Source organism: Monopterus albus, unplaced genomic scaffold, assembly GCF_001952655.1.
Source record: "Monopterus albus unplaced genomic scaffold, M_albus_1.0 scaffold168.1, whole genome shotgun sequence".
In the NCBI taxonomy this organism is placed as follows: Eukaryota; Metazoa; Chordata; class Actinopteri; order Synbranchiformes; family Synbranchidae; genus Monopterus; species Monopterus albus.
The window spans coordinates 439686-452767 of NW_018128048.1; the positions used below are offsets into that span (position 1 = coordinate 439686).

At 39.2% G+C, this 13082-nt stretch overlaps 1 protein-coding gene across 1 annotated transcript in view; it reads left to right on the top strand.

Annotated features, from left to right (window-relative positions):
• LOC109969021 (CUB and sushi domain-containing protein 1) overlaps nucleotides 1-13082 on the top strand; it is a 404580-nt gene that overhangs the window by 351993 nt on the left and 39505 nt on the right. Inside the window, 7 exon segments of the mRNA XM_020615656.1 lie at nucleotides 97-213; nucleotides 548-619; nucleotides 1594-1740; nucleotides 6174-6362; nucleotides 6459-6644; nucleotides 9483-9680; nucleotides 11041-11214. Coding sequence (XP_020471312.1) covers nucleotides 97-213; nucleotides 548-619; nucleotides 1594-1740; nucleotides 6174-6362; nucleotides 6459-6644; nucleotides 9483-9680; nucleotides 11041-11214 — 1083 coding nt within the window.

Consider the following 13082-nt stretch of genomic DNA (forward strand, 5'->3'; position numbering starts at 1 on the left):
AAGAGTGTTGTTAAAATTTGGAAATGCAACAATAAAACCTCCCAGTTTTCACTGTTTGGATAAATTTGACTAGCCGTTTTTCTGTTGCTCGTCCAGCCCAGTGCCCAGCCAATGAGGAGCGAACTTCGTCATCAGGAGTCATACTAAGTCCCGGGTTTCCTAGCAACTACCCCAACAGTCAGACGTGCTCCTGGCTTCTACGTATGCTTCCAGGTACAGTGTGCGTAGAGGCGACAAACAAAACATGTCTGGACTTCTCTTTGTATGTTATGTAAGAGGGAAGCAAATAATCATTTATGTACATTTACATTTGTGTTTGTTTGTATGCTGTACAGATTGAGAAACTGTGTCTACCATAGACTGTGTGTAAAGTGACTCCACATAGTATGTGTTCGTATGTGAAATGCAGAGTGTGTAGTCAAAGTGATTCTTGAAAGGCTGTGGTCATTTCTTGTGCATCCTTGTATTTGTGTGTATGTTATACACTTTGCATAGCAAATAGCAGCTGTTTGGTTGTGGTTGTAAATGATTTTGTGTTGTTTCCCAGGTTACACCATCAGTATCTACGTTGAGATGTTCCACAGTGAGAAACAGTTTGATGAACTGGAGATCTTTGATGGTATATAACGTTTTTGTTATATTTTTGCTATACCTGCACCCAGACACAGTTATGTGAACACAATCACATGCAGCTTTAATTTATGTGGGTCTATGGAAAGTACAACAGTTAATAAGATGCACTACACTTAATTCCCCATAGGAGTTGTTTAACAGTAAATCTTTACTAAACAGTAAAGGGCAGATTGTGTGTGTGTGGCATCCTTACAAAAAGCAAGTCACCAAAACATAAATAATTTCATTTTAGAGAAACGACTTGGTTTAAGAATAGGGTAAGGATTAAGTGTTAGGATAAGGCATGGGGACGGGGGATTATGTGAATGAGTATCCTTATAATTGTTCTTTTTCCTATTATTTTATGTATATTCATTTGCATTGTATATATAAATCTGTAGGGATGACATGTTTTTATAGGCCAGCCTGGAAGTTAGCATCACCCTGGTTCCCTCGACTAAAAACATATGGGATTTTCCACAGGCTTTTGGGTTATTACAGAAAATGATGACTTCAGCATCACCACAAGTTTCCTGCTTGTAATTTGATTCATAGTTGCTTACTGCTTCTGCAAAATCCTATCCTCTTAGTGTAACCTGATCTAGCTGGTGATCATGACTGTGTCAGTTAGTTAGAATACTTTACAAGTGTGTGAGTTTAAAAAAAATCAAAGGCTTTAAAGGTGGACTTGTGAGTGGATGTGTTGGTGATGACGCACTGTATTAAGAACTTACAGTTTATTCCATTTGTAAATGTTTGTATCAGCTATTTGGAGGAAATTTTTTAATCTTGTAAGAATATTGGAAATTGTGAATTTACTCATACACTCAGATAAAAGAAGTAATATTTATCTAATCTTCTTATCGAATCCCTGTCATGACCTACCTTACCCCCAAGACAGACCCCTAAGCAAAATTACATACCCTATACATACAAACATAGACACAACACTTCAGAAGTGTCATTCCTCTGTTTTTCCAGGCCCCTCGGGACAAAGCCCTTTGCTTGTTGCTCTAAGTGGAAACCACTCATCTCAGTTGAACTTCACATCTAAAACAAACCAGCTCTATCTACGATGGTCCACTGACCATGCAACCAACAAGAGAGGATTCAAGATACGATACTCAGGTACATTGTTTTTTCCCTGTTACTCTGTCTATAACCAGCCAGTGACCATGTTGCCATTAGTAGAATAAAACCAGTTTTTGAGGAAATGAGTGTCCTACCATGTGAAAAAAAAACTATCAGCCATCTCCTCTGCTTTATCTCAGCCTTTCACACATATATTTGTAAAGCGGTAAATGGATTTGTACTTGTATGCTGCTTTATTATTTCCCCATTCATCCATTCAATCACACAGGCATTGACACATTCACACACCAGTGACATCACCAGGAGCAACATGGGGTTTGGTGTCTTGCCCAAGGACACTTTGACATGTGGACTGGAGAAGCTGGGGATCAATCTGCACAGCATGAATGAAAATGAATTTATGCATCAAGGGTGAAAGTACCCGAGCTGGTATCGTTTAAAATTTTTTAATGTATCAGACAAAATAGCGTAAAGGGAATTAGTAAGTCCAGTTTGTTAATTTAACTGTTTGTTTCAGGTCAAGTGTACTGTCTCTGCAGGTTTTTGCCAGAGCTGTGGTGTTTTGTTCAGGTTGTGAGGTTTTCACCTCCCCCTTGATCATTAGTTTTAACGTGTGAAGGATTTGTTGACGCTCACGACCAATCTCAGTCATAGAAAATACAATTTACAGTGGCACTGATCTTCTTTGGGCTTGAGAGGAGTAGGCCCCATGGTCAGTCTTCTGACTCTCTATAGTGAAAGAAATGTGTGATATATTTTAGTTTCTGGGCTATATCAGCACAATGGCCTGAAGTAATAGTATTCTGTTTTCCCTGTAGTGTCGCATTGCCCTGACATTGGCAGCTATACAGAGATGAAATTTATAGTAGCGATGTTTCACTCAGTGGCACAGCGGCACTGTGGTTAGCACTGTCACCTTACAGCAAGAAGGTTCAAGCTTGGGCCAGCCCGGGGCCTTTCTATGTGGAGTCTGCATGTTCTCCCTTTGCCTGCATGGGTTCTCTCCAGGTACTCCGGCTTCCTCCCACAGTCCAAAGACATGCAGCTTAGGTTGATTGGCCACTCTAAATTTCCCATAGGTGTGATGTGAGTGTGTGTGGTTGTTTGTCTACATGTCAGCCCTGTGACAGACTCGTGACCTGTACAGGGTGGACCTCGTCTCTCCCCCAATGTCAACCGGGATTGGCTCCAGTCCCCCCGTGACCCTGTTAAGCGGTATAGATATTGGATGGATGGATGTTTCACTCACTATACATGTTTCACTGGTGTTCTTTATAGTGAAGCACACACATTTATTACAGTGTACAAACTATATAAATTGCTCATAACATGGATTTTTGACTTATTAGCAATGTCTTATATATATTGTCTATGAGGGCTGTCAAAAGTATAGGACAAATTTATTTGTGTTTATAGCTGTATCATGTTTCTTTATCCACTGACCTTTCTAAAAGCAGCGATAGCCTGTGTACACACCTCATGGTGATTCACTATGGAACTGTACTTCTGTCTCTCTTTCTGGCTCTGTTTTTGTTTCTTTGGTTTTTTTTTCCTTGCTTTAGCTGCTTGAATGCATGTCATTTGGAGAATTGGTCAGGCAGTAAATAAGTATAGGAGTTAGTACGTTTTTAGAAGGGATCAGCATTGGTACAATCAATGATATTTATGCCAACATATTTTTACATCATATGTAAAAAGAAAACAACATTTTCTTCAAAGTCACATTTAAGGTTTGGTATTCAAGCTGCATTCAAGTAGCTAAAGCTTTTTAACTTTTATATATTTTGGTATTTGTTTTGTTTTTACTGCTGTGCACATCAGGGGCCATTGGGCTGGAATCAAATTCCTTATATTTTTGATAATACTTGGCATTAAAGTAAAGTATTGGTCTTAAATTAAACCTAAATAAAAAAAACAACAACATAACAATGAAGTTGTCAGTAGCCTATATTAGGGGTACATCATTGTTAGAGGTTACCAGGATTGCAACAACACAAATGTGAAAGTAGTCTATCATTACAAAAGAAAGCATTTAGCTGGCACTTTTGTATTAATTTCATTTTATAGCAAATTATGTCAGTACCATGGAAGTTATTTATCAGCAAGACTAGTGGAGCTAGATACACAGTGTTGGTAGCAGAGCAGGCCGTGGCATTCACCCAGGTCAAGGTGTCGACTGTTTGCTTTTTCCTCAGGGTGAAGGAAAGCTTCAAGGACCACTCAAAGGTCAAAGAGCAGTGTGGAAAAGTTTCTTATATAACCGTTGACAATATGTACAAATAGCATGGCTAGATAAGCACAGATGATGGCTGGATCATTGAACAGGCCATGGCATTCGATATGAACTTTCATTCTAAAGCCAGTGGGGCCAGTCAGTGTAGTCTAACCAGAGAAGACACAACAGATGCACTCAGTTGACAGTTTATTACCCCTAGCTAAAATGAATGCAGTCTAATCCAACAGTCCTACAGCAAATCTTCCTCCATGAAGGTGATGATGCTCAGTTTTTGTTGAAGCTGTTTTAAAGAGGCGTTGATTCAGCTGTATGAAGATCTATGTTGAACAGTGCTGCCTTATACAGAGGGCTGTTTTTGTTATATCACCTAGTGTCACTGATATAAATGGGGCAGACAGGATAATAAAAGCACGTGTTAATAACGCAGTACAAATCAACAGCAACGCAAAATACATTTTCAAAAATATGTGAGCAATTTAATCAAAACATCTTCAAAACAGTGAAAGAATCAACACAGTATCACCTTCATGTGAATGGATTTGCTGCAAGACTGTTGGATTAAATGTGAAAAATCCAACATGGTTTTTTTTCTAAGGTTTCTAATCTAATTTTTTTTTATGTAGGAGCTCAAATCTGGTTGTTTCCCTGCAGACTGGAAGGGAAGTCATTTCAGGCCCCACACTCCCAATAAAATAGCCATTCCAATTTAATATTAAACACCTGATCCTTTGAAATGGAGGCCCTGACATACAGTTTTATCCTTGAGGAGTTCATGCCCCATTATTTGAATTATAAACCTTCAGTAGTATGGAATTGAAGGACTGGGCTTTCATCAACTGACTGAATATTTCAGTGACCACAGAATGACCATGTTAGAGAGACGTGCTATGATAAGGTATAAAATTAGTGGTGCAGATAGAACAGATTGATTTTAGAGCAGATAGACTGAGCAACTGAGAGGCCATGTGATTTACTGGAGAGAGGGAGGCATAACGTGCTTCTTGGAAAAAAAAGGTTTATAGATGAAAATGGAAATTACAGACTGGCTCTGTTGTCCTGACTGTAGTGAAAAAGTCATTCCACCACTGTGAAGTCAAAAAGGGAGAAGAGCCAAGAGCAGGTGGAACAATGACTACATCAGACAGGGGAGGCAGAGCCAAATTGTTCACTGTGGCATGTTTTGTTGGATGTTCAGACTGTAGTGCTTTTATACTCCACTTCAGGAAGATTTCAGGAAAAGGCTCTTTTGCCTGGAGTATTCTGTTTGTGTTTGTAACTTGTTCACAGGTTTGTGAATCGTTACATGTTGACTAATGTTACTCTGGCACTCCTGTGCAAGAGTCCAGCACAGCCTCTGCACTAAAGTCTTAAGATTAGCCTGCCTGTGGATAAACAGAGCAGGTTTCTAATAAAGGTTTTAGCCTGACACGGAGGAATTCATCCAGCTTTTTTCTTCCTAAAGTCTTCCCCATAGCACCTTTACTGTCCTCACCCTGCCTAAACATACTAGTCAAACCACTTTAGTTAAAAACAACTTCTTACTTATTGTAACAGTCGTTGTGGTTGCTGGGAAGTATTTTTAGCTGCAGATCTACCTTTGTTGCTATGGAAATGTTAATTTCAGAGAGCCTTTATCCATGGACCTGCCTTAATCACACACAAACTCTACTTTTGCAACACTGAGGAGAGGCTACAGACAGTTTAAAGGAACCCATATGCAAATTATAATGAAAGCAAAGAGACCTTTAACTACACATTAGGTACTTTATTTAACAGGTGGAAGGAAATAGCAAAAGAAAAAATACACATATATGTATTATGTGTATGTATTATGCTCCCTTGACCTAAAGAATAAGGGGGTGGAAGAAATTAAATTAAATGGGGATCTGAACTCTAAATGGCATCTGATGGAGTTTCATTGTCACGAGCATTGGTGGTGTTGGGTTTAGTGACCCTTCTCTAGGTGCAGCAGGCCCTGAAGCCTCATCTTTCAGGCCTTCCCTGCAGAAGCTGGAGCCTTGTCCCCCTGGGCTGGCAAGCTACTGTATCCTACTGAAGCCGGAGCTGACTAACACCTTTACTAGCTGTAATGCATTAATGAAAACTGATGATATTTGATGTCTTTAATCCAGAATACATAGTCATGGGAGCACGAGCATATTTCCTGAGAACCCAGAGAAGCTATTTTTATATTTTTCTTCCTCTGTCTTCCTTTTTGTCTCCACATCTCCAGCTGCATACTGCAGCATTAATGATCCTCTGATGAATGGGGGCGTGGTCAACCGAACCAAACTCCGTCCAGGTAGCAGACTTCAGTTCTTTTGTAATCGTGGTTACCGCCTGGTAGGATCAAGCAACGCCACCTGCAGGTTCCACACCAATGGGCTTTTCCAGTGGGATACACCACCGCCTTTTTGTCAAGGTAAAATTTTATTAGTGATGAATAAAAGTTGACCATGAAAAGGTATGGTTTGAGAGGAATTCCCTTGACAACACTTCTCTCTTGGTGATGTGGCAGCTATCTCGTGTGGAATCCCTCATTCGCCAGGCAACGGCAGTTTCCATGCTTACCGGTACACTGTTGGTAGCCAGGTCACCTACCATTGTAACCATGGTTACCACCTTGATCCTGGTGTTCCCATGACAGCAGTGTGTTTGGAGGATGGCACCTGGAGTAATGCTGCCTCACCTCCCAGATGTCTACGTAAGTATTTTTTAAACTATAATGTAAGAACAGTCTTGTGATGGTGTTTCGGTGCCAGTCTAAAAAATGTCAAATATAAAATTTAAATAAAATTCTGAGGGGAGCATGGGGTGGCACAGTGGTTAGTGCTATCGCCTCAGCAAGAAGATCTTGGGTTTGAGCTAGAGTTGTTTTTGGTGGCCTGTTTTAATTTTAGTTTTAGTCTAGTCTTTGTGTGAAGCTGTCATTTTAGTTTTTATTACTTTTAGTCACATTCATACTCTTTTTAGTCTAGTCTAGTTTTAGTCAATGAAAACTGATGACATTTAGTCTAGTTTTAGTCAATGAAAATTGTATTTTAGTCTCTTTTTAGTAATGCAATTCTATTTAACCCAGTCAATATAGTATAAGTACCTAGTAGTATTAGAGGAAACATCCCATCAAGAATACATCCCATACACATTTTGTGGCCACATTTCTCCCCATCTTTTCCCACAACACGCTCCGTATTCTTTTCCACTTCTATGTAATTAAAGTTTTTCCAAATGTCGTTTCTTCTTTTTCTCCCAAAGACGAACCCCGGCTGGTCGGCCATTGGTCCCTTTCTCTGTGTCAGACTTAACTTTGTTTGTTGTCGTCTTCTAAATAATGCCGCGAGTGGGGCTTAAGGAAGTGATGTTGCCTGCGTCTGCACAGTGCGACCTGTTGCGGCCCCTGAAGTGAGACACAGGAAACAGAAATACTGCAAAATAATAATAATAACGCGACTGAACGAGATGAAATAACATAACATTTCATTTTGTTTTGGTCAAGGAAAATAAAGAGGCATAGTTTTTATTTTGTGAACCACATTTAGTCTCGTTTTATTTCATCAACGATATTGCATATACATTTAATTGTAGTCATCGTCACACGACCAGCATTTTCGTTGCGTCTCGTCTCATTTTCGTCACGCGATAAAGGTTCGTTGACGACGATATTTAGTCATAATCTTTGTTGATGAAAGCAACTATAGTTTGAGCCCCATCCGACCTGGTGCCCTTCTGTGTGGAATCTACATGTTCTCCCTGTGCCCGCGTGGGTTCTCTCCGTGTACTCCGGCTTCCTCCCACAGTCCAAAGACGTGCAGCTTCAGTTGACTGGTGACTCTAAATTGCTTGCAGGAGTGAGTGTGAGTGTGTGTGGTTGTTTGTCTCTGAGTGTCAGCCCTGTAATAAACTGGCGACCTGTCCAGGTCTCGCCCAATGTCAGCTGGGATCGCTTCCAGGCTCCCTGCAACCCTCTCCAGGATAAGCGGTATAGATAATAAATGGATAAAATTCTGGGATTAAAGTGAGAATTTTCTGAGAATAAAGTCAGAATATTCCCAGATCAGGGTATTATGTTGGGTTACTGAAAAAAAACCATGCTCAGACAATAAGAGCAAGAACTCTTAACTCATGTTTAATAATGTTTGTAGGACCTGAAAGTCAATTAATTAAAACCCAACAGAATTTGAGGAGGTGTGCTCCAGCCGGTTGATCCTACACCTAATCCTCACACAATAATTACACAATGGCACAAAACATAACACATGGCAGCAGCTTGTGAACCATGCTAAATGAAAGAATACCCTGCAGATGTCATGTACTATCATGTTACAGGAATTATTGACAACCAGTGGCCTAACGTCAGTGTGTGCACTGCTGCCTCTCACTGCAAGCTGTGGGCTGATGTGTGATACTGTGATTGACATTACAAAGAAACTAAAACTGTTATCATTATCTTCTTTGGAGAGGCTGACATTATTTTCAGAATACCCAGACTTTATTCTTGAAATATTTTGAATTTAATCTCAGAATTTTATTAATTAGTGTGAATTCTGTCCAGCAGCATTCTTTAATGTGACACTAAAATGCCATTGTACAGTTGAGCATGAAAAAATTAAAAATATATCTTAAATCAAAGTCTAGTTACTACCTACTTTCATAGCTTTTTACCGAATATCAGTCTTTTACTGTCAGTGGGGTAACATTTGGTCACATATTGTCATTTTGCTGTGACAACTAAACTCACTGGTGAAGACCAGGAGCTGCAGTTAAAAGCTCTGGAAAAAGCCAGTAAGTGGATTGTGTCTGTCCCCATATTCAAGAGTAAAAGGTTACACTCAGAGAAGATGACTCATAAAAATTTTATATGCTCAATATCTATTTAATGTCAAACAGTTTCATTGTTACTGTCAGTGTGTGTTACAGTAGTCTGGACAGTATATTTAAAACATATTTTGTCCACAAATCACTGTTCATTTGCACTCTAGAGATTTGCAAGATGGGCATTATTTATTAGTTAATTTATTAACCAATGAATAAATTCATGGTGTGTGAAATTCCTTTAATAAAGCAGACTTTAGACATTTGCAATAATTTTATAATTTAATGTCTGTAATTGCACAGTGTATTCCTACATGGAAATGAAAATAAAAAAATACAGTAAAAGTTGCTGTTCAGTACAAAGAAGTAGACTTGTGAAGCATTCCATAAGATAAAAAAGTAGCAACAGCAACAAAAAAGAGTATTATTTTCAGACCTGTCGCTTTATATAGAGCCAAATAAATTCTGGATTAGATCCTTACAGGGTGGAATTTTACTTTGGTCTTCAAAGGTTTGCTTTCAGGTGACATCAGCAAAATGATTTTAGATGTTTAAACTCCATAATTTATAAATTATACGTTATAGAGGCTCTTGTGTTATTTAATGCTGTAGGCATGTATGTAAACTGAAACCATATGGCATTAAATAGCTAATGTTTAAGGACACAAGTGAAGCTTGAAAACCTTGAACATTTTATTTATGTCTAATTTGATTACATTTTATCTTCCAGCTGTGCACTGCCCCAGCATCGAGGGCACTTTGTCAGATCACATGACCTACCACCTGCTCTCTGGTAGGCTGGAAGAGTTTGGTTCTCTGGTGATGCTGGAATGCGCTACAGGGTACTATTTGGGTGTGGGGCATCGGACTCTTCGCTGCCTAGCCAACGGGACCTGGGAGGGGTCTGATGATCCAGCTACATGCAAGAGTAGGAGTTAATACACAAATGAACACTATGATCACAAACATTGTTGTCACCTGTATTTTTCTCAGAATTGTATTACCCCTTCAGAACAAGGTAATAACCCCCCCCCCCCGCACCCACGGAGACCATCCAATTTTTTTTCTATACATGTGGAGCCATAGCTAGGATTTTCTTATAAGAAAGAGTTGATACACATGCCCTCATACAGTATTCACATACAAATGCTGCATAGTCCTTCATATTCTATAGTGAACAGACATTTTTAATTTCTCATGTCATGAGTTTTCATAGCAGGGGACAGGAAACATCTAAACCAAGGAATAAAAAAGAACCCTCATACACTCACTCAAACACACACACACACACACACACACACACACAGCAAGAAGAAGATAGCATTGCAACTGCTGCCACAATTTGTCATGAATGAGTTGGGAGTCAAAACACTGTACCTACCACAGTATAAGCAATGTAGAAAGTTATTATTCTGATAGAGGTAATGTCTTCTCTTCCAAGAAAACATGTGTTTTGCACTTACTTTGAGTGGAACCATGGCTGTGTTTCATACTGGCAGCCTAGTAGGGTTGATTGAAGGAAATGGTTGCTTTGAGAAGGAACTACTTTCTATGGGAGTGTGCGCATCCCCTCTGCTTACTACTTTTTTTTTAAATTAGTTATTTGGGATATATTTCCAAATGCCTTAGAATCTAGCCACTGCATGTTGTCTTGAGACACTTTTAACTGCAGCTTGTGCTTCCTAAATGTGGGGTACACTACATGTTGGCAATTGTAGTAGTCCAGTTGAAGTTTTTCAATTAGTTTTACTCTGCAACGTGCCTTTACTGCTTATTTCTTAAGAGGAAGTTGCAAGAAAACATTGGAACTTTGAAAACTTCACAACACGCTACAGAATTTCATAGTGTTGCATAATATTTGACATAACAGTGAAATATGCACTCAAGAGAATAAAAAATGAAATCAATCTTGCATTAGACGAGTGGTTGAAAACAGTTTAGAAAATCTGGGATAACAACAGAAGCACTTTAGATTGTCATGGAGGGGGGATAGTATGTTACGGGAGCATATAAACACCACATCCTGTACCGTTTTCATTTGATTTATAATACATTGTATAAAATCTTAGTTAGTGCACATTTAAATTCAGGCCTTGCATTGTTTTATGCTCCTGGTTTCGAGGCCAGCACCTTGCATGGCGGCTCCGCCACCATCACTGTGTGAATGGATGGCAACAACTGTAAAGCATTTTGTCCAGTAAGGTAGAAAAGTCCACTATCTTTTTTGTAATGGCATGATCTTATTATGATATGATGGCATGACATGATCTTACTTATTTATTATTTAGTAATTTCTTGTGGTGAGCTGCCTTCTCCACCTTTTGGGACCAAAATGGGGACACTGACCACCTTTGGAGCAACTGCAATCTTTATGTGCAACCACGGTTACACATTGGTGGGGTCACATGTCAGAGAGTGCAGCGCTAACGGCCTGTGGAGCGGTACAGAGACGAGGTGTCTAGGTAAGGCCCATTAAATGTGATAAGATGTACACTGTGTTGTAGCCTGTCTTTGGAATGAAACACTGAACAATCTGCTCAATAATGAAATTAAATCCAACAGGCTGAATGGTGTGAGTCATTAATAACAGAAGAGATAGCACAATGAAATGTTGTAAGCTCTTAAAGAGCAAAATCAAAGGCTTGGATTCATCTTGCATGATAGATCTATTGTATCATTTTTCTACAATTGTAAAGGTTTTGTTTAAAATTCAGCCTGCTAATGCCAGACTAGCCGTATGTCAATCCTACATAATATAATGCCCAAATGCCAATTCAAAGCCAGTATATTTAGAATTTAAAAAGGCATATAATGTGATAATATGCTGGGGAAAAAGGTATTTCACTGCTGTAAGCAGTGGTATTTCTATATGCGCAACTGGTATAGAGAGACCTAACCTGTATCAAGAGTCTTATATAAAGACTTTATTATTAATGGAAATGCATGAAGGCATACATTTTATACATAAGCTTTATAGGGTTGCTACAGGTGTCTAGGTAAAGTCCATGGAAGTAAAGTAAGATAAACTGCGTACATGCCTCAGTAACTCAAATTATATTCTACGGAGACATTTTATTACTTAATACATTAAGGGCTTGATTTAGACCTTCAGTAAGCACTGAACAGAGATGATTAATCCTGATTTTACAAGCACACTCTACTCTAGTAATTCAGCCTCGGAGTTACATGCATGAATAAGAAGCCTCATGCAGGATACACGTTTTATGTGATGAATGTCTAAATCAAAGGCATGTACACCTTCACATTATTAGCCTGAGATTCTGATAACCTAAATGTTGATGTAAGAAGAGTTTAGGTTTAAAGTCACTAAATTACAATTTAAACACTGCAAATGTGGTTTTTATGTGGAAGTTAGCTGCATTTCATTTGTCAACACAGACTGTAAACCGCCAGTCAAAAGTGTGAGCACACTTTCCCATCCAATTCAATGGGAAATTGGGTCCAAACCTTTGACCGGTAGGGTGTATGTGCTGGGGTATGGTTAGGGTTGACAAATCATGCATCTGAGTATTATGATTATCATTCAAACTAAAACAACCAGCCTAGATACTTTCCTTGTAAATTAGTTATATGAAGTCCTTTCTCATGAGTCATTGTATTGCACCCTTTTAAGCTAATTTTAAAAATGTTGATCTTATGAAGCCTGTGTCCATAATATGATATTATGGACATTTATTTAAAATTTATTGAAGAAATCTAGCCAGAGGGGTTTCAAGCCAGTGACTTCTGTGCTGGTCTCAAGCCCAGGTAAATAGAGAGGGTTCTGTCAGGAAGGGTATCTGATGTAAAACTTGGCAAATATAAACATTTAAACCAGCGCTGTTGACCTACAGGGTGTTGGCGGAAATTGGACTACCGTTGGTCAAAGAAGTCGAAGAAGGAGAGGAGGCAGAAGGGTTCGTAGACAGAGAGAGAAGAGGAAAGGCAGGAGTATAGGTCTGAGAATAGGAACTCTTAACATTGGCACAATGACAGGGAAAGGTAGAGAGTTGGCGGACATGATGGAGAGAAGGAAGGTAGATATACTGTGTGTGCAGGAGACCAGGTGGAAGAGTAGCAAAGCGCGTATCATTGGAGGGGGATACAAATTATTTTATTATGGTGTGGATAGGAAGAGAAATGGGGTAGGAGTGATCCTGAAGGAGGAGCTCGTGAGGAATGTTTTAGAGGTGAAAAGAGTGTCAGACAGGGTGATCAGTTTGAAGTTGGAAATTGAAGGGGTAATGTTGAATGTAGTCAGTGGTTATGCTCCACAAGTAGGGTGTGAGTTAGAAGAGAAGGAGAGATTCTGGAGTGAGTTAGATGAGGT